The sequence below is a fragment of the Oncorhynchus nerka genome, linkage group LG26, assembly GCF_034236695.1.
Source record: "Oncorhynchus nerka isolate Pitt River linkage group LG26, Oner_Uvic_2.0, whole genome shotgun sequence".
Classification (NCBI taxonomy): Eukaryota; Metazoa; Chordata; class Actinopteri; order Salmoniformes; family Salmonidae; genus Oncorhynchus; species Oncorhynchus nerka.
This window is the reverse complement of record NC_088421.1, coordinates 6,268,383-6,294,078: the sequence shown is the minus strand read 5'-3', so window position 1 is coordinate 6,294,078 and position 25,696 is coordinate 6,268,383. Positions and strand designations below refer to the sequence as shown.

General features: G+C 44.3%; 1 protein-coding gene across 1 annotated transcript in view; it reads right to left on the bottom strand.

The window, feature by feature from the left end:
* LOC115110128 (corticotropin-releasing factor receptor 1-like) overlaps positions 1-25,696 on the bottom strand; it is a 164,916-nt gene that overhangs the window by 59,265 nt on the left and 79,955 nt on the right. The window contains exon 5 of the mRNA XM_029635516.2: positions 11,358-11,440. Coding sequence (XP_029491376.1) covers positions 11,358-11,440 — 83 coding nt within the window. The remainder of the gene's footprint in view (positions 1-11,357; positions 11,441-25,696) is intronic.

The window sequence follows — 25,696 nt, the reverse complement described above, 5'->3', positions numbered from 1 at the left end:
GTGTTAACTGACTACATATTCTGTGAAAACAACATGAATTGTGTTAATGGTATGGTCCACAACAGACGGATGTTGTGCTAATTGTGTTTAGAGTTTTGAAAATGTGACTACAGATTGGACAAAAGGATATTAGCGATTGTAAAAAAACTGTAATATGTCTTGTCTGTATTATGTACTGTTCGAACTGTCTGGTATTGAATAGACATAGTCAAAGTGCAGAGGTTTGAGTTGACACTGGATTATATGACTTCCCATCATTATCTGTGAAAAAGACCCCTGTATAACTCAACCAGATGGCATTTTATAAGGGACAAGACGATCACTGTTGTCATTAATATCAACGTGCAATGAGTGATATCAAATGTCACATACTGGTCATTTAGTCAATTTCATTGACATCAAACAGGGAAATGACATGTCATTCGTACTTTAAATCACATCTTTACTTTACAACATTTAAACGTTCACAGTCTCGTACAGTTAACACCTCTGGGGCAACTGTCTATCTCCTTCTCTACAAACAACAGCCTCCCTGTCTTCTTTATGGACATGTTGTTTTGTACCTGTTGTCATTACCTCATCACAGAGCACACCTTCTAGTTTTGTCTCCTTTAACATGTTTCTCTCTGTCTCTCTCTGTGTGTGTGTGTGTGTGTGTGTGTGTGTGTGTGTGTGTGTGTGTGTGTGTGTGTGTGTGTGTGTGATTTAGCTCTGCCCCACAGTGTTGTTTCCCTCTGTATTCTATCCACCACACTATTGTAATTTTGGAGAACTGGATACCGGGGAGGTAGGGACTAAGATCTACTAAGAGACAAAGAAATAAAAACAAACTCCCCCCAGAGACAAATGTGAATCTTTATCCATCCAGATCATCCTGATGGGATTATCTCCTCGGTAATCCCACAATCTAATCTGTCAATTTGATGGATTACCAACAGGCAGCCACTGGCAGATTACAAATGTACGCCTTGATGAGTCATGAGAAAAAAATTCAAACTGGAAGCATCCCATTCCCCTACCATCTCACTCACTCACTCACTCACTCACTCACTCACTCACTCACTCACTCACTCACTCACTCACTCACTCCCCCCCCCACACACACACACAAACATATGCATATACACACTTATCCTAGCAGCTGTTTCACGCAGGGCTATCTTGATCTTGCAGGTAGGGGAGTCTGTTTTACCTCAGGCTATATCACTGCCAAGAGTCTCCTAGAGATTCTTAATCTACACTCTATCCTGTCTGCCATCTCTGTCTGTGTCTCTGTGTCTCTTTCTGTGCTGTGCTATAACTGGGGGGACCCAGCTTTGTCATTCCCATACGAACCAACGACTCCCTTGTATTCTGCATAAAATAGGAACTCTGGGATCTAAGGCAGACAAAATTATTAAACTTTTATAGCGCTATTCATTACGTAAAGAATCTCAAAGCGCTTTATACCTACACAAAAAAGAAAATCATTATAAATGAGACAATGTCAAGAGAGGGTTGGAAAGTTCACGGCTTGGAGGGAAGTGGTCTATGGGGGAAAGCAAGCAAAGGTGGTCTCTGGAAATGGTCTCTAACATGGTGATAGTACTCAACCCTGAGGCATCTCTTTCTCCTTCCTGGCTGAGCAGTAGCAGCATTCAGAGCAGCCCCCAAACAAACACAGCGAAGGCAAGCTGTAACTCATCCCATCATACCAACCCATAGTGAAAACAACTGCCAGATTTATAAGGATCACTTTACATAGGGTCTCACACATGGTAACGATGATCCTAATGCTCCGACTGGCAACAGTTTCTTAGAAATATTCATATTCTTGCTGGGTCTGAGAGAAACAGATGTCAGGGAGGGACCCAGAGTGCTTCTGTGGACATCCTTCCTGGCCCCTATCTCTTTAATTAGGCAATTGGGACAGACCGGATAGTCCTAGCATACGATGTGGTACACAGGCCCGCATCTATCTATCTATCTGTCTATCTATCTATATATCTATCCACCCACCTACCCATCTATACACATCAGCAGGACATGCATGTGTATTGTGTATGTGCCGGTGTGTATGTATTTGTTCAAGAGTTAACATGTTTATTGAAACATCGGAGGCTGTGAGCCTTGTGTTGTGTGCCTGACCTCCCTGAAACCTGATAAGAACAAGGCTCATATGTTTTGTCACGTAACGCTGGTCCGCGGAGGTGGAGGATAGGGGGAGGCTTTTTGATGGCGGTGCCCAGCCGCCTCCCACTCTTAGAGGCCAGCCTTCCCGCTGGCCAAATCTGTCACCAATTTCCTCCTGCCCTCTTAAAGGAGGCCAGTGAAAGCTCTCCGAGCCAATAAAATAGGACGAGGAGAATGGAGGAGCAACACGCCATGCAGAGCCAAACAGAGGGAGCAGGCTGCATCGCCAGCCTATGAACAGTAGGGATGGCTGGGCCCTCGTCTCATTTCTCCTGACTCCCCTGCCTCTCCTTCTGCTTCAGTGCTGGTTTAGAGAAACAATTATTTTAGTTTGATGTTTATATGAATGACTCCTGATGATGACTAAGATCTGTGATTATAGAAAACATTTGTGCCATTGGTACACAATGGCATGTGTTAAGACTGAGTCAGAGATTTGAGCTGGTACATTCAGTTGGTATTTAGCCATTTGGTCAAATTACTTTTGGCTTTGTACTTTGGAACACAGGGAACATCTCACTTGTAGAGCTGAAATTTTACTGATACATTTGAAATCTGCAAGAGGAGATTCCAGCACCTTGAAATTGTAAATGGACATACAGTAGTGATTAGTACAAGTGGGTGAGAGAGAGAAAAAAAGCAGGTTGAAAGGGGTTCCCACTAAAACACATCCATGCCGTTTCCCTTTATTTCTAACGGGGCAGGCTAACAATCTGCAGTATGTGCAAAACATGATCCTCTCCCCACCTTCTAATGTTTTAGTTCTAAGACAGTGCTCTGACACAGAGGTAGCAGTTATACTCGCAGTTTCATTCGCTCTGTGCCCAACTGTCTTCCCCACTACACTTTGTGAAAAATGTTAAATTCATCCTATCAGCTGTTTCAAGCAGGGCTATCTTGATCTCGCAGGTGGGGGAGTCTCTTTTACCTCATGCTGCAACACTGCTTAGTCTACACTCTCCTGTCTGCTATCTGTGCCTGTGTCTCTCTCTTTCTGTGCTGTGCTCTAACTGGGGGGAAATAGCTTTGTCATTCACAAATGAACCAATGAGTACCTTGTATTCTGTATAAAACAGGAACTCTGGGATGTAGGGCAGACATTGGGATGCATTTTTTGCTCGGAAATGAGTCCCTCATTGCTCATTTGTCTGCCTCAGCATAACGAGACATGGTTATAGTACTATGTCCTGAGGCATCTCTTTCTCTTTCCTGGCAGAGCAGCAGCATCCCCCTAATGCACAGCGTAGGCAAGATGTAATTCGACAAGATAACTTGCCTGAGCCAGTTGTTGTACCCCCATGAGGAAATAAGGGGGGGACAATGGATCTGTCTCCGTACGTTCGTCACAGTCGACACCACTGGCAAATGAGGCGTCTTTCAATGGAGATGGAGATCCGACATTTACAAAATTACACTGATTGGCCCAAGAGGGGCGCTATAGTAATCAACTGAAAACTTTGAACAAGCATATCTCCAGTCCCGTTTGAGCTACATTCATGAAATGTTGTACATATATGCAGCCCTCGATGAAAAACGTGTTTCCCATAAGGACCTATAAGCATTGCACATTAACAATTTATTTGGAATTTGATGTGTGCTTTGGGTTATTGTCTTCCTGGAAGATCCATTTGCGGCCAACTTTAAGCCTCCTGGCAGAGGCAACAAGATTCTGGGCTAAAATATCCTGGTACTGGGTGAAGCTCATGATGCCATTGACCTTATCAAGGGCCTCATGACTAGTGGAAGCAAAATAGCCCCATAACATCAAAGATCCACCACCATATTTTACAGTAGGTATGGGGTTCTTTTCTGATCATACATTCTCATTTGGACAACCAAACCCACCTCTGGTGTGCGTGGCCAAAGAGCTCTATGTTCATGTCATCCAACAAATGCAAACACCTTGAGATTGCTAAACAGCATTTGCACTTGGATGGGACCTGGTGCTTTAGTCAAATGTCATGAACATAGAGCTCATGACCAGAAAATAACCCCATACCTACATTAACATCTTTATCGGGGGTGTTAATAATTTTGGACCTCACTGTATACGCATCACCTCGTGAGAAACAAGCATCCCATAAGGACCCATGACTGTTGGGGGGGATATACACTACCGTTTGGGGTCACTAGGAAATGTCCATGTTTTTGAAAGAAAAGCACATTTTTTGGTCATTAAAATAACATCAAATTGATCAGAACTACAGTGTAGACATTGTTAATGTCGTAAATGACTATTGTAGCCCATTAGCAGCAACCATCGCTCCTGTGTTCCAATGGCACGTTGTGTTAGCTAATCCAAGATTATCATTTTAAAAGGTAAATTGATCATTAGAAAATAATTTTTCAATTTATTTGCACAGCTGAAAACTGGTCTTTAGACTAGTTGAGTATCTGGAGCATCACCATTTGTGGGTTCAATTACAGGCTCAAAATGGCCATAAACAAAACATTTTCTTCTGAAACTTGTCAGTCTATTCTTGTTCTGAGAAATGAAGGCTATACCATGTGTGAAATTGCCAAGAAACTGAAGTCACACCCTGGCCTAACCAAAATAGAGAATAAAAACCTCTCTATGGCCAGGACGTGACAATTATAGTGTCTGGTTTGAGAAACAGAAGTCCTCAACTGGCAGCTTGATTAAATATTACCCGCAAAACACCAGTCTCAACGTCAACAGTGAAGAGGCGACTCCGGAATGCTGGCCTTCTAGGCAGAGTTGCAAAGAAAAAGCCATATCTCAGACTGCCCAATAAAAATGAAAAGATTGAGATGGGCAAAAGAACACAGAGACTGGACAGAGGAACTTTTCCTAGAAGGTCAGCATTCCGGAGTCGCCTCTTCACTGTTGACGTTGAGACTGGGTGTTTTGCCGTATCAGGCGGTGATACAGTCGCACAGGGCGGGGTGGGTCTCGAGCTTAATGACGAGTTTGGAGGGTACTATGGTGTTAAATGCTGAGCTGTAATCGATGAACAGCATTCTTACATAGGTAGTCCTCTTGTCCAGATGGGTTAGGGCACTGTCTATTGGAGCGGTAAGCAAATTGGAGTGGGTCTAGGGTGTCAGGTAGGGTAGAGGTGATATGATCCTTGACTAGTCTCTCAAAGCACTTCATGATGACGGAAGTGAGTGCTACGGGGCGATAGTCGTTTAGCTCAGTTACCTTAGCTTTCTTGGAAACAGGAACAACTAGACTAAAGTCTAAAGGCCAGTTTTACTGCTTCTTTAATCAGAACAACAGTTTTCAGCTGTGCTAACATAATTGCAAAAGGGTTTTCTAATGATCAATTTGCCTTTTAAAATGATAAACTTGGATTAGCTAACACAACGTGACCATTGGAACACAGGAGTGATGGTTGCTGATAATGTGCCTCTGTACGCCTATGTAGATATTTCATTTTTTTAAATCAGCCGTTTCCAACTACGATAGTCATTTACAACATTAACAATGTCTACAGTGTATTTCTGATCATTGAGGTTATTTTAGTGGACAAAAAAATGCTTTTCTTTCAAAAACAAGGACATTTCTAAGTGACCCCAAGCTTTTGAACGGTAGTGTATATGTTTTTATAAAATGCTGCAAATCTTCCTTCCTATATGATTTGATGACATTACATAACTGCAAAGTCTTTTTTCACGAAACTTTGCACAATGGTGTCTTAAATGTGGCTATGGCGTGCTTGGCCCCAGAATTGTTACTTGCAGCTATATTATTTGACAACTGATATTCAGATTTAGACCAAATAAGTTTAACAGCATTTCGCAACAGCTCTGATGACATATTCCTTCCTGTGAAATAAACACATTTCCCCACATGCCACTAAGGTTTTTGTTTTGGCTTTTCTCCTGTAACGCACCTCCCCATCAAGCAGTGGGGTCCGTTCTCTGACATCCTGTCCATTGTAAGCTATCAAGTTTTGATTTCCAGCGAGGGATTAATTCTCTCTCTTATTAATTCATACAACATAAGTTGTAATAATTGTCACTAATTGCCCCAAGGGGGGGGGGCACTGCATCATTTATGGACAACATGTTTACTGTTGCCTTGCTTCTTTGTGCACTTTCTTTCACAGTTGAGCAATTTAAAAAAAACTTTCTTTTGTCTTTGGCCCATCTACCGAAGCCCAGAGGGCCTAATTTTCAACCCGAGTTCACATATACAACACGTGAAAAGCATTGGGCCAGTAAGCATTTTATCTCATGTCAAGTCTATGGACCTGAGTGACAAGCAGCCCTCTTTAGAGGCCATGATTGACCTGGGAAAATAGACTCTATGGCTATTTCTATAACCCCTGCCTCTGGGGCTCTGGTGAGAAAGACATTTTCCTACCTTTAACAAAGTGCTTTTTCTTGTTTAAGAGTACATGTGCCACAGTGGAATGGGATGAGGACATGTGTCTGCACTGGTGTTGTTGTAGTACAGCAGAACAGATATGTACTGTATGAAGCAAATCAAAACAGTACAGTTGTGTGTGGTAAAAAAAAGGTTGTTTGCAATCATCTATTGGTCGTTTAAACCCGGGTAGTCAAGTCTTTAGGACATGGCTTCATTCCTTACTACATATGCCACTGGACTGGAATGAAGAACATTTCACAGTAATTCCCTCTTTCTATTACAAATGCATGCAGTGAATGACCAGATACACTACATACATCATTCAAGTCCATGATCATGGTAATCACATGAAAAGCAAAGTCTATATGACCTCTGGTTCTGCCAAGTTCTTTTAAATCAAAAGAAAGCTTAACATGACTCCTAACCCATGAGCTCTCTCTTACGGGTGTGGGGGGGGGGGGGCCTAGCCCAGGGAAAGGAAACTTAAAAGCAGTGAACTAGCTATGTATTCCAGGGTCAAAGCTCATCATATCTGTTCCTCACTATTTTAGTCTGTAAAGTCATAGGAGTGCAGCATTCACTCGGTTGCCTTCTAAAGAGGAAATAACCCCCAAAACATCCAGCCTGAGCAGGAGGAGACTTACCACAGAGAAAATGAGTACATAAACCAACAGCTGGACATGATTTTAATGAAATCAGCACTCTAGCGACAACAGCAATTCCTCCTTAAACAACCATTACCAACTGAGCAACCACGATATAAACTATGGTGAATCATAAGCCAAATGCTCTCAAGGGTTGCTGGGATTTCAAGGAATGCAGGTTTGTGATTGGACCAAGAAGATTATAGCCCATTGTCAGCTATAAGCTTTGCGGACCGGAAGATGCCCTAGAAAGCAGTTACTCAGCCCCCTCCTGCTGTGCTGGTATACGGAACAAATGGTGAGATCAAATTGAACATTTTGTAACCACACTGAAGTGGTTGACTCATCTTGTCAGTAGCCCACTGTGCTGTAAGTGGGTTAAAATGTTCTACAGGTGGAAAGGGCAAATTATCATTTACAACACGATCCAGCTAAAAAACATAGTCAAAGACCTTTCCGGAAAAACAAATACCTTGCTTTTGTACTCTCCTGCTCTGAGATGAGGCTAGATTTTTCTTTGCTCCTCTCTGCATTCTGTCTTTCCCTAAAGGTGATATTGAATGCTGATGCTAGCAACACTGGCAGCAGATGGCTCGTATTCCCTCTCGACAAAACCTAGTCATATAAGTTTCTACCACTATTTATGCAACCGGTGTTAAAACCCAACACTTAAAAGTGTTCAAATTCAACTGTTACTGCATACCTCGTAAAATGTGTGAATTGCTGGCATAAACAGCTCCAACAAAAGAACCACTGTAGTCAGATATAGTGAAGGCCAAAAAAAAGGCCCCCAAAAAAAGAGTAATATAGTTAACCTTTTCCCTACTTGATTTAAAAAAGATTTGTAAGCAAAAGCTACACCCTAAAGGGTTGCACACTTTCTGAATATCAGTAAAGGTCACTAGAACTACTTTTAATTAAGTGCATCGGGACCTTTGTGTCTGCAAGGTGACACTGTTTTAATACAGTAGCACTGCTTTGCCACTGTCCTCAGTCTTTGAAAAACCCTGCAATTGATTCCCATACTGTTTTTAATTGTCCCTATACCACAAGGTTTGATTTTGTAAATGCTTAGCACCAACCTTCCCCATGCTTGGATCTGGATGAGCCAAACCACAAAGCAGTGGGCGTCTGTCGACAGGGTGCTCCCCTGTGTGAGTGGACTTATTCATTTGCATGTGTATGTCCCTCAGGAAACAGATGGTGGGGAGAAGAGAGCAGGCAGTGTGCAGCCGTCTGCCCAGTGGCAAGGGGGTCCTCAACAACCTTAGATGACTCATATGTTCGCCTGTTAACAATACTGCTAGCTAGCAGCTGTCTGCTTGCCAATGGCAATCACAATCAATCTGTGTCATTGGTTTTGGGAAGGGAGATAATTTGTTTATTATATGACTCATAGTCCTGTAAGTGATGCATATACTATAACTGTCCGACTCATTCAAATGAAGGTTGATGTTTTTTCAGGGAATGGAAAGGAAGGCAAAAAGGTCACAGGTCAAATGTGGGGTTAAAAAGTATTTCAGAGAAAAATGTCAATGTACAGCCAGTGTTGTTATAAGGGAATCTAATTGACCTGTTTACAATCAGTGGTACAGGCATTGGAATAGCTTGATGTGAGAAAATTCACAGAAAATGTGTTTTTAGCTCACATTGTACAGTAGGTGTAACAAGTGCTCGGGAGACCAAGTATACAGTACTACCTCACACTAACTTTCCTTCCCTCCAACCAGATCACCTCCATTACACTCAATAATGATCTGGTCGATGTAAACAACCACTTATGCATTGTTAAATACAAGCTACAAATAAGATAACAAGCCTATACATAATTCAAGCTCTCTCCCACTCTCTTATCCTCCCAAAACAACCCATGATACATATTTTAACTGGCAGAAGGCATGTATGGCCCATAGTAGGCCCGCTTACTTGCCTGTCTGTAAAGGCTAGAATCAGTGCGGGTCCTATTGGCACCCCAGGACCCACAACAATAATAGGACTCCATTAACGTGTGATGGAGGGTAGAGGGAAAGGTACTAAGCATCCTATCCCATAAAAAGTGCTCCATTAACTGTGTCTGACTCAATAGAGCTACATGAGGTGCTTGTTGGAGATGGAAGAAAAGTGGCTAGGTAAAAGCCCTGTTGTCTTGAGGACTGAGATATAAAGGTATGACTCTGTATGACTGGTAGATTCTGCTGTGAATGACAAAGCTGAGCTGGGCCCTAGTTCTGTTATTTTATTCTTTGTTTTAGTATGGTCAGGGCGTGAATTGGGGTGGGCAGTCTATGCTTGTTTTTCTATGTTGGTTTTTGTGTTCGGCCTAGTATGGTTCTCAATCAGAGGCAGGTGTCGTGTCGTTAGTTGTCTCTGATTGAGAATCATACTTAGGTAGCCTGGTTTCAATTTTGGTTTGTGGGTGTTTGTTTCCGTGTGAGTGTTTGGGCCACACGGTACTGTTTAGGTTTTGTATATTTCCTGTTTAGTGTTTGTCATTTACCTTACGGGACTATTCATTTGTTGCTTATTGTTTTTGTTCAGTGTTCATTTTGCTTCATTAATTTATGGACACTTACCACGCTGCGTTTTGGTCCTCCGATCCTTCTTGCTACTCCTCCTCAGAAGAGGAGGACGAGATCCCTTACAATATATTTCAAGGCCTACCTTGAAATCAGCCAAGAACAGAAAAATGTGGTAGACCTCCACAAGTCTGGTTCATCCTTGGGAGCAATTTCCAAATGCCTGAAGGTACCATGTTCATCTGTGCAAACAACATTACACAAGTATAAACACCATGGGACCATGCAGCCATCATACCGCTCAGGAAGGAGATGAATATACTTTGGTGCGAAAAGTGCAAATCAATCCCAGAACAACAGCAAAGGACCATGTGAAGGTGCTGGAGGAAACAGGTACAAAAGTATCTATATCCACAGTAAAACAAGTCCTATATCGACGTAACCTGAAAGGCCGCTCAGCAAGGAAAAAGCCACTGCTCCAAAACCACCATAAACAAACAGACTACGGTTTGCAACTGCACATGGGGATTAAGATCGTACGTTTTGGAGAAATGTACTCTGGTCTGATGAAACAAAAATGGAACTGTAATGACCATTGTTATGTTTGGAGGAAAAAGGGGGAGGCTTGCAAGCTGAAGAACACCATCCAACCTGTGAAGCATGGGAGTGGCAGCATCATGTTGTGGGGTGCTTTGCTGCAGGAGGGACTGGTGCACTTCACAAAGTAGATGATATCATGAGGAAAGAAAATGATGTGGATGTATTGAAGAAACATCTCAAGACATGAGTCAGGAAGTTATAGCCTGGTTGCAAATGGGTCTTCCAAATGGACAATGCCCCCAAGCATACTTCCAAAGTTGTGGCAAAATGGCTCAATGCCCTGATCGCAATCCCATAGAACATTTGTGGGCAGAACTGTAAAAGCATGTGAGAGCAAGGAGGCCTAGAAACCTGACTCAGTGTTACACCAGCTCTGTCAGGAGGAATGGGCCAAAATTTGCCCAATTTATTGTGGGAAGCTTGTGGAAGGCTACCCGAAACGTTTTACGCAAGTTAAACAATTTAAAGCCAATGCTACCAAATACTAATTAAGTGTATGTAAACTTCTGACTCACTGGGAATGTGATGAAAGAAATAAAAGCTGAAAGAAATCATTCGCTCTACTATTATTCTGCATTTCACATTCTTAAAATAAAGCAGTGATCCTAACTGACCTAAGGCAGGGAATTTTTACTAGGATTAAATGTCAGGAATTGTGAAAAACTGAGTTTAAATATATTTGGCTAAGGTGTATGTAAACTTCTGACTTCAACTGTATGTCCATTTAAAGAAATGCATATAATTTTTTTTTTTTAAGTTTCTCAAAACCATTACATTTACATACAAAATAGAGATGTGGTTGTAAAAATGAAAACTTCCTCTTTAACTAACTCCCACAATGCTTTAGGGATGCTGCTCTTTGTCTGACCCTGTGCTGCCTCCAGACTGTCATGTGTGTGTTTCTGTTTGAGCGATACTGAGAATTTCTCTGCAAATAGATAGTAAAGATATTTTCAGCAGTGCTTGTATCCTTAGAAGAAGAATGGAAGAATATATATTTTACTATCCATTACAGAGGCTCAGTATTCTCAGAGTTAAACAGTTACCTTTCCATACACCAATAACAATGCTACATACAGTACATACCTCATTGAGAATCTCTTGACACTGGGTGTAGTTGCCTTTCACCGCCCAGGACCCGTTGGAAAGGCATTCTCTGTACACATTGTCTGTGGAAATAAAGGATTGGAAAACCATGTTATGAAAGTTAGCAAACATGCACCATTTCTCCTTTCATACAAGCGACTAAAATTAACCGAAACCTTAAACTCAGATTCTGCAAAAACCACGCAGGGTGGCTGTAATTTATGCAGCTTAGAGTGCTGATAGACCCAGATAGAGAACACACGATCCGGTCTTGACAATGTTGCACGCCAAACCCATTTCCAAATAAGTATTTGAAGTCTTGACAGTGCAGACACTTTTTTTATGCTCTAAATAATAAATAAAAAAATCCAACAAAGTGGAGCAAAGAAACCCCCCAAAGCTGAGAGGTGTCTTTGTTTGATTTCAGGTACACATGCTACATGCACACAGTGGAGGTATGTGACACAAGAAGTAAGCAAGAGACAAACAGAGAAGCAAAGCCACAGACTTCTAAAAGACTCTCCGCTGTGTTCCCTGCGGTACACCACACTTTACATGTTTGACATTAGAGAAGCTTCCATTAAGCTAACCTAAAATAAAGACTGTCAGCTTTCGCTCCACTAACACCTAATGAACCATCATAATATTACCTGACAAATTGCAAGAAATGAAGCATCATGTCGTTACCCCAAGACAGGTCTAATGGGTTGTTCTTAAGTTGATTGACATAGAGTAGGTGGCATGCCATGCTCTCAATATGTTACATTATGTTACATCATATGAATCCTACAGACAAAATACAAAACATATCAAACGTAAGCACGACCTAAGGCCATAAGATTTTGTATACTTCCTGCTATGCTCTCAACATGATCTGTACAAACACGAAGTAATGGGATTGAAAAAAAAAACATTTTGATAGACTTGGTAAATCATTACAAAAAGTATGGAAAATAAAAATGAAATCCAAAACTATAATTAAACGAGAGAAGTGTGATGACATGATATATCAGTAATGACACTCTTGATGTGGTATACACATAAAAATAAAAATAAGTAATATTTGACAATATCAGATATCAAAATATCAAAAGACAATTGTTTTTGTTGTTGCAGGGGTTCTGTATTACAGTAGATAGTTACAACCTTGTTTGTCTACATGTACAGATACACAGTTTACTGTTTGAGATCAATATTTGCAGTTAAACAACATTGTCATTGACATTCCGTTCATATCATGGTCTCTCCTTGGCATTGTTGATTGATTTATTGACCATTATGTGTAATCTTTATTTAACTAGGCAAGGCAGTAGGCTGCATTGATTGACCTGTTCTGATCAGTGGGAGTTGGGGGGGTAATACAAACATTAATTAACACACGCTCATGCATTTATTGATCATTGACAACATTTTAACTTGCATAGTCTGTATCACCAAATACTAATACCCGTTGGACCAACCTATGCTTCTGTCCTACAGCTTAATTCTTTGTGGCTAGTATTACACCATGACTGTCTGCCAAGCGCATCACGATAGATGGTTGACAGTATTCATTATGTAATTAAGAATACACACGGTTCAGTCTTTGAACTGGGCTGGAGGTTGGGTTGTACTGAACATATGGCATGCTATGGATATGACATACAGTACATACTGTATGTGATAGAGAATGAGACAGTACAAACACACACAAACACAAACACACATATACACACGCACTGCAGAAAGCAAGGGATGGATGGTCTTCTGAAACAAACCGCTGACAATACATTTCTGCCCAACTGCTCTGGCCCTCCATGTGAATGATATCACTCTCCCACTTGAGTTGCCCCTATTGTGGGGTTCTGCTGTAGGGGGAATTGAGGAAGGCCTTAAATCAATACCTTTAAGGCTGAGTAGCTATTATCAGTGTGATTCAATCATTCCATTGCAGCTGAGAGTGGCTGGCCCTGCACCGAGCAAGGACCTCTTCCTCACTCTACACTGAACTTTGAGCTATAGTACACTTTCTCTGAAGGTGTAAGAATGCCATACCGCTGTCCATGGAAATAAGCTTTCTTGGAAAGATTAAGGCAAGAACATTGAACTTAGAGGAGAAGATTACATTTAGTCATGGATGAAAATATCCACAAAAAACGATACTGTTTTCATGTTTTTGACTTTGAAAATCAATCACAGTGACCTTTTTCTAAGCCGCCCATCCCAAGGGTTTCTCTTCCTTTTAGCTTTGTTTGAAGATGAGGTCGCTAGGAATTAATGGTGCACCACGGGGAATAAGTGTGGCCCCTGTGTCTGGATCCCATCAAGCTATGATGTCCAGAATCAAGTCAATGTGACCTTGAACTCAGGCTAACTCACTCACAGCAACGCCCCTGCGGCTGCGGATTTACACCCATCAGTCCCTGTATTGATCAAAACCCACTAATATCATAAATAAAAACAATAGAATGCTGGAGTTTGGTGGAGCGGTATCACTGCAGAGATCGGGAACCCAGGTCCGGAACTTCCTTCCTCAAGATAGAGTCTGGAATTTCTACACTTCATATCCTCCCTCATCTGTCTCCACCTCTCCTTCGAACTGTCTGAATAAGTATAAACATATATCAAATATAAAAAGGAGAATGGAATTCCATGAGTAAAAGTAGAACTCCAGCTGAGAGCTAGACTTAAATTGGAAAGGAAGAGAAGGAAAGATTTAAAGTCTGGATCTGCATTCTGCATTTTCCGACAGAGTCAATATCTGCCCTGAAGAAGAGGTCCCCATGTACGCCCTCCTGACTATAATTTAAACAATCCAAAGGCCAGTGCAAAATTCAGACGTCCAGGAAACCACCTTGAGATGGTCCAACACTAATTTTCAGTACATAGCAGTTCCAAAGATCAATCATGCTTAAACTCCAATTATAAACACATACAGTTGACACATTACCATTTATTGACTTCGGGGTGCCTGTGATTTGCTACAGTCTCCTTCTCATTCAGTGTGATATCATTCTCACTTTCCCTCTCTCTGCCCACCCGACTGCCACGGAGACCCCCATGGGTATTGGATACTCACTGTCAGCCTTCCACGCTACAATTCATCTAAATCTAGCTGAATCCCATGGAAGCCCCCGCCAGAAGCTTAGCATTCTCTCTCGCCCCCTCAAACGGGATGGGTATGTTGTGTTCCGCTCTGATGCTCAGCCGTCGGAAGTCATCGCTACAGCCGGCACGTCTTAAGTGGGCTTAATCGACGAGCTGCCAAGTTATGTAGTTAGCATGGCAACGCAGAACAGTGAATACTGTCTACCATTATTTGAGGAATTATCTTTGTACAGGGGAGAATATATCTGGTGAATATGAATGGGGTACAATCTTCACCTTCTGAAGAGCTCTAAGAATTCTAACAAGCAAGTGGGAAGCCCAGTTATATAGTTATCTGATCTGAACACCTACAGTCAGTAAACCCAGCCACAAAGGAGATGGATGTGAAGAATGATCAGGAGTCGGGGCCCAATTAAACGGTTTAATTCCAGACTACATCTAGGGGTGTGAAACACTATGAAGTTGTATGAAACGATAATACCAATGTAACCTATCTGGGAAGACAGCTACAGCTCTGAAAATATGATACAGCACCATGTATGAAGGAAACTTTCAGCAAACGTTCTGCCAAAGTTGTCCAGCTTCAGGCTGGCTTGTACCCTTCCATCATCCACGCTTGGGTTATCCATAATGACGAATACACTGAGCCAAGAGAGAAGCAATTGCCGGGTAGTCAAGGACTTTGGCCATCAGTTGTCTCAGCTCTTCCCTCCAACTGTCTGTCTCCTAGCAGGTATAAGCTCCATTGAACACAGACGGTAATGTGACGAGTACAGTTCCAGTCAATCACTCTAGCTTGGACCAGAGGGACTAGGGAAGCACCCAAAACAGCTTCTGTTAAGTTCTTTGGGCTGGGGGAAGTATTGAGTAGCTTGGATGAATAAGGTGCCCAGAGTAAACTGTCTGCTACTCAGGCCCAGTTGCAAATATGTGCATATTATTAGTAGATTTGGATAGAAAACACTCTGAAGTTTCTAAAACTGTTTGAATGATGTCTGTGAGTATAACAGAACTCACATGGCAGGCAAAAACCTGAGAAACAATCCAACCAGGAAGTGGGAAATCTGAGGTTTGTAGGTTTTCAACTCATTGCCTATCGAAGATACAGTGGGATATTGGTCATATTGCACATCTTAAGCCTTCCACTAGATGTCAACAGTCTTTAGAACCTTGTTTGATGCTTTTACTGTGAAGTGTGGGCAAATGAGAGGGGAATGAGTCAGAGGTTTGCCAGAGAGCCACGAGCTGGTGACACGCGTTCACGTGAGAGTTAGCTTGAGTTCCATTGCATTTCTGAAGACAAAGGAATTCTCCGGTTGGAACATTATTGAAGATTTATGTTATATACATCGTTTGACATGTTTCTACGGACTGTAACAGAACTTTTTGACTTTTCGTCTGCTCCTAGTGATCGCGCGTCATAAATTTGGAAGTCTGGGCTAAACGCGTGAACCAAAAGGAGGTATTTGAACATAAATGATGGACATTATCGAACAAAACAAACATTTATTGTGGAACTGGGATTCCTGGGAGTGCATTCTGATGAAGATCATCAAAGGTAAGTGAATATTTATAATGCTATTTCTGACTTCTGTTGACTACACAATGTTACTTCCGGCGCCGACAGAGATGGCCGCCTCGCTTCGCGTTCCTAGGAAACTATGCAGTTTTTTGTTATTTTACGTGTTATTTCTTACATTAGTACCCCAGGTCATCTTAGGTTTGATTACATACAGTCGAGAAGAACTACTGAATATAAGATCAGCGTCAACTCACCATCAGTACGACCAAGAATATGTTTTCCGCGACGCGGATCCTGTGTTCTGCCTTACAAACAGGACAACGGAATGGATCGCATGCAGCGACCCAAGGAAACGACTCCGAAAAAGAGGGAAACGAGGCGGTCTTCTGGTCAGACTCAGGACAAGGGCACATCGCGCACCACTCCCCAGCATTCTTCTTGCCAATGTCCAGTCTCTTGACAACAAGGTTGATGAAATCCGAGCAAGGGTAACATTCCAGAGGGACATCAGAGACTGCAACGTTCTCTGCTTCACGGAAACATGGCTCACTGGAAAGACGCTATCCGGGGCGGTGCAGCCAACGGGTTTCTCCACGCATCGCGCCGACAGAAACAAACATCTTTCTGGTAAGAAGAGTGGCGGGGGCGTATGCCTCATGACTAACGAGACATGGTGTGATGAAGGAAACATACAGGAACTCAAATCCTTCTGTTCACCTGATTTAGAATTCCTCACAATCAAATGTAGACCGCATTATCTTCCAAGAGAATTCTCTTCGATTATAATCACAGCCGTATATATCCCCCCCCAAGCAGACACGTCGATGGCTCTGAACGAACTTTATTTAACTCTTTGCAAACTGGAAACCATTTATCCGGAGGCTGCATTCATTGTAGCTGGGGATTTTAACAAAGCTAATCTGAAAACAAGACTCCCTAAATTTTATCAGCATATCGATTGCGCAACCAGGGGTGGTAAAACCTTGGATCATTGTTACTCTAACTTCCGCGACGCATATAAGGCCCTGCCCCGCACCCCCTTTCGGAAAGGCTGACCACGACTCCATTTTGTTGATCCCTGCCTACAGGCAGAAACTTAAACAAGAGGCTCCCACGCTGAGGTCTGTCCAACGCTGGTCAGACCAAGCTGACTCCACACTCCAAGACTGCTTCCATCACGTGGACTGGGACATGTTTCATATTGCATCAGATAAAAATATTGACGAATACGCTGATTCGGTGTGCGAGTTCATTAGAACGTGCGTTGAAGATGTCGTTCCCATAGCAACGATAAAAACATTCCCTAACCAGAAACCGTGGATTGATGGCAGCATTCGCGTGAAACTGAAAACGCGAACCACTGCTTTTAATCAGGGCAAGGTGTCTGGCAACATGACCGAATACAAACAGTGCAGCTATTCCCTCCGCAAGGCTATTAAACAAGCTAAGCGTCAGTACAGAGACAAAGTAGAATCTCAATTCAATGGCTCAGACACAAGAGGCATGTGGCAGGGTCTACAGTCAATCACGGACTACAAGAAGAAACCCAGCCCAGTCACGGTCCAGGATGTCTTGCTCCCAGGCAGACTAAATAACTTTTTTGCCCGCTTTGAGGACAATACAGTGCCACTGACACGGCCTGCAACGAAAACATGCGGTCTCTCCTTCACTGCAGCCGAGGTGAGTAAGACATTTAAACGTGTTAACCCTCGCAAGGCTGCAGGCCCAGACGGCATCCCCAGCCGCGCCCTCAGAGCATGCGCAGACCAGCTGGCCGGTGTGTTTACGGACATATTCAATCAATCCCTATACTAGTCTGCTGTTCCCACATGCTTCAAGAGGGCCACCATTGTTCCTGTTCCCAAGAAAGCTAAGGTAACTGAGCTAAACGACTACCGCCCCGTAGCACTTACTTCCGTCATCATGAAGTGCTTTGAGAGACTAGTCAAGGACCATATCACCTCCACCCTACCTGACACCCTAGACCCACTCCAATTTGCTTACCGCCCAAATAGGTCCACAGACGATGCAATCTCAACCACACTGCACACTGCCCTAACCCACCTGGACAAGAGGAATACCTATGTGAGAATGCTGTTCATCAAGCTCGAGACCCTGGGTCTCGACCCCGCCCTGTGCAACTGGGTACTGGACTTCCTGACGGGCCGCCCCCAGGTGGTGAGGGTAGGCAACAACATCTCCTCCCCGCTGATCCTTAACACGGGGGCCCCACAAGGGTGCGTTCTGAGCCCTCTCCTGTACTCCCTGTTCACCCACGACTGCGTGGCCACGCACGCCTCCAACTCAATCATCAAGTTTGCGGACGACACAACAGTGGTAGGCTTGATTACCAACAACGACGAGACGGCCTACAGGGAGGAGGTGAGGGCCCTCAGAGTGTGGTGTCAGGAAAATAACCTCACACTCAACGTCAACAAAACTAAGGAGATGATTGTGGACTTCAGGAAACAGCAGAGGGAACACCACCCTATCCACATCGATGGAACAGTAGTGGAGAGGGTAGCAAGTTTTAAGTTCCTTCTGACAAACTGAATTGGTCCACTCACACTGACAGCATCATGAAGAAGGCGCAGCAGCGCCTCTTCAACCTCAGGAGGCTGAAGAAATTCGGCTTGTCACCAAAAGCACTCACAAACTTCTACAGATGCACAATCGAGAGCATCCTGGCGGGCTGTATCACCGCCTGGTACGGCAACTGCTCCGCCCTCAACCGTAAGGCTCTCCAGAGGGTAGTGAGGTCTGCACAACGCATCACCGGGGGCAAACTACCTGCCCTCCAGGACACCTACACCACCCGATGTTACAGGAAGGCCATAAAGATCAGCAAGGACATCAACCACCCGAACCACTGCCTGTTCACCCCGCTATCATCCAGAAGGCGAGGTCAGTACAGGTGCATCAAAGCTGGGACCGAGAGACTGGAAAACAGCTTCTATCTCAAGGCCATCAGACTGTTAAACAGCCACCACTAACATTGAGTGGCTGCTGCCAACACACTGTCATTGACACTGACCCAACTCCAGCCACTTTAATAATGGGAATTGATGGGAAATGTTGTAAATATATCACTAGCCACTTTAAACAATGCTACCTTATATAATGTTACTTACCCTACATTATTCATCTCATATGCATACGTATATACTGTACTCTACATCATCGACTGCATCCTTATGTAATACATGTATCACTAGCCACTTTAACTATGCCACTTTGTTTACTTTGTCTACATTCTCATCTCATATGTATATACTGTACTCGATACCATCTACTGTATGCTGCTCTGTACCATCACTCATTCATATATCCTTATGTACATATTCTTTATCCCCTTACACTGTGTATAAGACAGTAGTTTTGGAATTGTTAGTTAGATTACTTGTTGGTTATCACTGCATTGTCAGAACTAGAAGCACAAGCATTTCGCTACACTCGCATTAACATCTGCTAACCATGTGTATGTGACAAATAAAATTTGATTTGATTTGAACATGGCGGATATCTGTTTGGGTTGTTTTGGTCTCTGAGCACCGTACTCAGATTATAGCATGGTGTGCTTTTTTCGTAAAGTAAAAAAAAAATCTGACACGGTTGCATTACAGCCTGAGCAGATTGGGGGTAGACAGTGTTTCTGGACAGAATGTAGAGGTGGAATGCAACCGAGCAGTGACAGGAGAGTTGGGCTGAGTTGTTGAGGGGTGGGAGTGGTGGTGTACAAGGCTGGAGAACTCACTCTACTGACTGTCAATATAACAAGGGGGGAAATACAGAGAGAGAGGGGGCCATATGGAGTGTGTGTGGGTGTGAGAGAGAGAGACAGACAGACAGACAGACAGACAGACAGACAGACAGACAGAATAGGCATCACTGTAGGCCAAATGGACATGCTGATGGGCAAGTTATAGAAGAGACCTGGGAGACTGGGAGGAAGAGCGAGAGTCCAGGAGATAACCTCTTTCCACCTCTTACTTTCCAATTTATGTCCATCACTCTACTGGAGTTCTCTTTGTCTCGTTAGATTTTTAACTTCTTGACTTGAATCCTTCCTGGACTATTTCTGTCCTTTTCCTCCTAATCTCTTTTCTCCCTGCTTACAGGTTGCGCTGATATTGATCACACGTACACAACTCAATGACTGTTGTAAATGTTCCTGTCATCATTTCCCCTCATTTCCTTTTTCTCCCTCTCCGTCCCACTCTTTTCTGCCTCTAATGCTACCTATAGTTGGTAGTTGTATTGATTAGTCATATAAAATCCAAGGGCTTCCTTAATTGCTCCTGTCAAACCGTGAAAGAGCTCTCAGTGATCACACACACACGCAAATGCACATGCACTCGTAGACACACACACTCATGCATATGCACACGCACATACTCACACATGCATATGCACGCACGCACTCACACACACAACACACTCCTGACAAAGTGGTGGGCGGAAGGCAGAACCATGGATCGATTAGTTAGTTAGAATATGGCGATGTGAATTGGCAGGAGACTGATTCTAAGTAACTTAACATGAGTCATCATTTAGCTAATTAATTTGATTTGCGATGACACTGATGGGTAATCAAGACATTTATGAACTTGTAATTACAGTGATCATGAACATCAATAAGCGTTCATGACCATCAATAAATATTGAGTGTGTGATTACATTTTTTGTGGAGCTGGTGGTGGATCTTCTGCAACGAAGATTGAGATTGAGATTTTTCCAGGATTGCCATGGCTCATTTAAAGATAAACCACGACTAAGCCTTTTTTAATCGCACAACTCAATGATCAACTTTTAGTAACAAAACAGCCTGAGACAATTGGTCTACTTTTGAGGTCTGACGAACTTTGCTCTTGGGGTGAAATGTCCAGATGTTTGATAATGTGTGGCTGACATTACAAAAAAGGACCAGACCATTGCATGTGTCCAGATAGAGTGGGGCAAAAAAGTATTTAGTCAGCCACCAATTGTGCAAGTTCTCCCACTTAAAATGATGAGAGAGGCCTGTAATTTTCATCATAGGTACACTTCAGCTATGACAGACAAAATGAAAAAAAAAATCCAGAAAATCATATAGTAGGATTTTTTTATGAAGTTATTTGCAAATTATGGTGGAAAATAAGTATTTGGTCACCTACAAACAAGCAAGATATCTGGCTCTCACAGACCTGTAACTTCTTCTTTAAGAGGCTCCTCTGTCCTCCACTCATTACCTGTATTAATGGCACCTGGTTGAACTTGTTGGTAGTATAAAAGACACCTGTCCACAACCTCAAACAGTCACCCTCCAAACTCCACTATGGCCAAGACCAAAGAGCTGTCAAAGGACACCAGAAACAAAATTGTAGACCTGCACCAGGCTGGGAAGACTGAATCTGCAATAAGTAAGCAGCTTGGTTTGAAGAAATCAACTGTGGGAGCAATTATTAGGAAATGGAAGACATTCAAGACCACTGATAATCTCCCTTGATCTGGGGCTCCACGCAAGATCTCACCCCGTGGGGTCAAAATGATCACAAGAACGGTGAGCAAAAATCCCAGAACCACACGGGGGGACCTAGTGAATGACCAGCAGAGAGCTGGGACCAAAGTAACAAAGACTACCATCAGTAACACACTACGCCGCCAGGGACTCAAATCCTGCAGTGCCAGACGTGTCCCCCTGCTTAAGCCAATACATGTCCAGGCCCGTCTGAAGTTTGCTAGAGAGCATTTGGATGATCCAGAAGAAGATGTGGGAGAATGTCATATGGTCAGATGAAACCAAAATATAACTTTGTCATAGAACTCATCTAGAACTCGTCGTGTTTGGAGGACAAAGAATGCTGAGTTGCATCCAAAGAACACCATACCTACTGTGAAGCATGGGGGTGGAAACATCATGCTTTGGGGCTGTTTTTCTGCAAAGGGACAAGGATGACTGATCCGTGTAAAGGAAAGAATGAATGGGACCATGTATCGTGAGATTTTGAGTGAAAACCTCCTTCCATCAGCAAGGGCATTGAAGATGAATCGTGGCTGGGTCTTTCAGCATGACAATTATCCCAAACACACCGCCCGTGCAATGAAGGAGTGGCTTCGTAAGAAGCATTTCAAGGTCCTGGAGTGGCCTAGCCAGTCTCCAGATCTCAACCCCAGAGAAAATCTTTGGGGGGAGTTGAAAGTCTGTGTTGCCCAGCAACAGCCCCCAAACATCATTGCTCTAGAGGAGATCTGCATGGAGGAATGGGCCAAAATACCAGCAACAGTGTGTGAAAACCTTGTGAAGACTTACAGAAAACGTTTGACCTCTGTCATTGCCAACAAAGGGTATATAACAAAGTATTGAGATAACATTTTGTTATTGACCAAATACTTATTTTCCACCATAATTTGCAAAGAAATTCATTAAAAATCCTACAATATGATTTTCTGGATTTTTTTTCTTCTCATTTTGTCTGTCATATTTGAAGTGTGCCTATGGTGAAAATTACAGGCCTCTCTCATCTTTTTAAGTGGGAGAATTGCACAATTGGTGGCTGACTAAATACTTTCCCCCCACTGTATATACCTTTGCTAATCTAATACATCACCTAAAGTGTGGTGTGGGACCATTTAAAATCCAGGAGAAGCAGTTCCCAGCAGTTCATCATCGTTCTGTTCTTGTCAGCATATTTCATAATTTTTACATTTACATTTAAGTCATTTAGCAGACACTCTTATCCAGAGCGACTTACAAATTGGTGCGTTCACCTTAAGACATCCAGTGGAACAGCCACTTTACAATAGTGCATCTAAATCGGGGGTGAGAAGGATTACTTTATCCTATCCTAGGTATTCCTGAAAGAGGTGGGGTTTCAGGTGTCTCCGGAAGGTGGTGATTGACTCCGCTGTCCTGGCGTCGTGAGGGAGTTTGTTCCACCATTGGGGGGCCAGAGCAGCGAACAGTTTTGACTGGGCTGCGCGGGAACTGTACTTCCTCAGTGGTAGGGAGGCGAGCAGGCCAGAGGTGGATGAACGCAGTGCCCTTGTTTGGGTGTAGGGCCTGATCAGAGCCTGGAGGTACTGAGGTGCCGTTCCCCTCACAGCTCCGTAGGCAAGCACCATGGTCTTGTAGCGGATGCGAGCTTCAACTGGAAGCCAGTGGAGAGTGCGGAGGAGCGGGGTGACGTGAGAGAACTTGGGAAGGTTGAATACCAGACGGGCTGCGGCGTTCTGGATGAGTTGTAGGGGTTTAATGACACAGGCAGGGAGCCCAGCCAACAGCGAGTTGCAGTAATCCAGACGGGAGATGACAAGTGCCTGGATTAGGACCTGCGCTGCTTCCTGTGTGAGGCAGGGTCGTACTCTGCGGATGTTGTAGAGCATGAACCTACAAGAACGGGCCACCGCCTTGATGTTAGTTGAGAACGACAGGGTGTTGTCCAGGATCACGCCAAGGTTCTTAGCGCTCTGGGAGGAGGACACAATGGAGTTGTCAACCGTGATGGCGAGATCATGGAACGGGCAGTCCTTCCCCGGGAGGAAGAGCAGCTCCGTCTTGCCGAGGTTCAGCTTGAGGTGGTGATCCGTCATCCACACTGATATGTCTGCCAGACATGCAGAGATGCGATTCGCCACCTGGTCATCAGAAGGGGGAAAGGAGAAGATTAATTGTGTGTCGTCTGCATAGCAATGATAGGAGAGACCATGTGAGGTTATGACAGAGCCAAGTGACTTGGTGTATAGCGAGAATAGGAGAGGGCCTAGAACAGAGCCCTGGGGACGCCAGTGGTGAGAGCGCGTGGTGAGGAGACAGATTCTCGCCACGCCACCTGGTAGGAGCGACCTGTCAGGTAGGACGCAATCCAAGCGTGGGCCGCGCCGGAGATGCTCAACTCAGAGAGGGTGGAGAGGAGGATCTGATGGTTCACAGTATCGAAGGCAGCCGATAGGTCTAGAAGGATGAGAGCAGAGGAGAGAGAGTTAGCTTTAGCAGTGCGGAGGGCCTCCGTGATACAGAGAAGAGCAGTCTCAGTTGAATGACTAGTCTTGAAACCTGACTGATTTGGATCAAGAAGGTCATTCTGAGAGAGATAGCGGGAGAGCTGGCCAAGGACGGCACGTTCAAGAGTTTTGGAGAGAAAAGAAAGAAGGGATACTGGTCTGTAGTTGTTGACATCGGAGGGATCGAGTGTAGGTTTTTTCAGAAGGGGTGCAACTCTCGCTCTCTTGAAGACGGAAGGGACGTAGCCAGCGGTCAGGGATGAGTTGATGAGCGAGGTGAGGTAAGGGAGAAGGTCTCCGGAAATGGTCTGGAGAAGAAAGGAGGGAATAGGGTCAAGCGGGCAGGTTGTTGGGCGGCCGGCCGTCACAAGACGCGAGATTTCATCTGGAGAGAGAGGGGAGAAAGAGGTCAGAGCACAGGGTAGGGCAGTGTGAGCAGAACCAGCGATGTCGTTTGACTTAGCAAACGAGGATCGGATGTCGTCGACCTTCTTTTCAAAATGGTTGACGAAGTCATCTGCAGAGAGGGAGGAGGGGGGGGGGAGGAGGATTCAGGAGGGAGGAGAAGGTGGCAACGAGCTTCCTAGGGTTAGAGGCAGATGCTTGGACTTTAGAGTGGTAGAAAGTGGCTTTAGCAGCAGAGACAGAAGAGGAAAATGTAGAGAGGAGGGAGTGAAAGGATGCCAGGTCCGCAGGGAGGCGAGTTTTCCTCCATTTCCGCTCGGCTGCCCGGAGCCCTGTTCTGTGAGCTCGCAATGAGTCGTCGAGCCACGGAGCAGGAGGGGAGGACCGAGCCGGCCTGGAGGATAGGGGACATAGAGAATCAAGGGATGCAGAAAGGGAGGAGAGGAGGGTTGAGGAGGCAGAATCAGGAGATAGGTTGGAGAAGGTTTGAGCAGAGGGAAGAGATGATAGGATGGAAGAGGAGAGAGTAGCGGGGGAGAGAGAGCGAAGGTTGGGACGGCGCGATACCATCCGAGTAGGGGCAGTGTGGGAAGTGTTGGATGAGAGCGAGAGGGAAAAGGATACAAGGTAGTGGTCGGAGACTTGGAGGGGAGTTGCAGTGAGGTTAGTGGAAGAACAGCATCTAGTAAAGATGAGGTCGAGCGTATTGCCTGCCTTGTGAGTAGAGGGGGAAGGTGAGAGGGTGAGGTCAAAAGAGGAGAGGAGTGGAAAGAAGGAGGCAGAGAGGAATGAGTCAAAGGTAGACGTGGGGAGGTTAAAGTCGCCCAGAACTGTGAGAGGTGAGCCGTCCTCAGGAAAGGAGCTTATCAAGGCATCAAGCTCATTGATGAACTCTCCGAGGGAACCTGGAGGGCGATAAATGATAAGGATGTTAAGCTTGAAAGGGCTGGTAACTGTGACAGCATGGAATTCAAAGGAGGCGATAGACAGATGGGTAAGGGGAGAAAGAGAGAATGACCACTTGGGAGAGATGAGGATCCCGGTGCCACCACCCCGCTGACCAGAAGCTCTCGGTGTGTGCGAGAACACGTGGGCGGACGAAGAGAGAGCAGTAGGAGTAGCAGTGTTATCTGTGGTGATCCATGTTTCCGTCAGTGCCAAGAAGTCGAGGGACTGGAGGGAGGCCTAGGCTGAGATGAACTCTGCCTTGTTGGCCGCAGATCGGCAGTTCCAGAGGCTACCGGAGACCTGGAACTCCACGTGGGTCGTGCGCGCTGGGACCACCAGATTAGAGTGGCCGCGGCCACGCGGTGTGGAGCGTTTGTATGGTCTGTGCAGAGAGGAG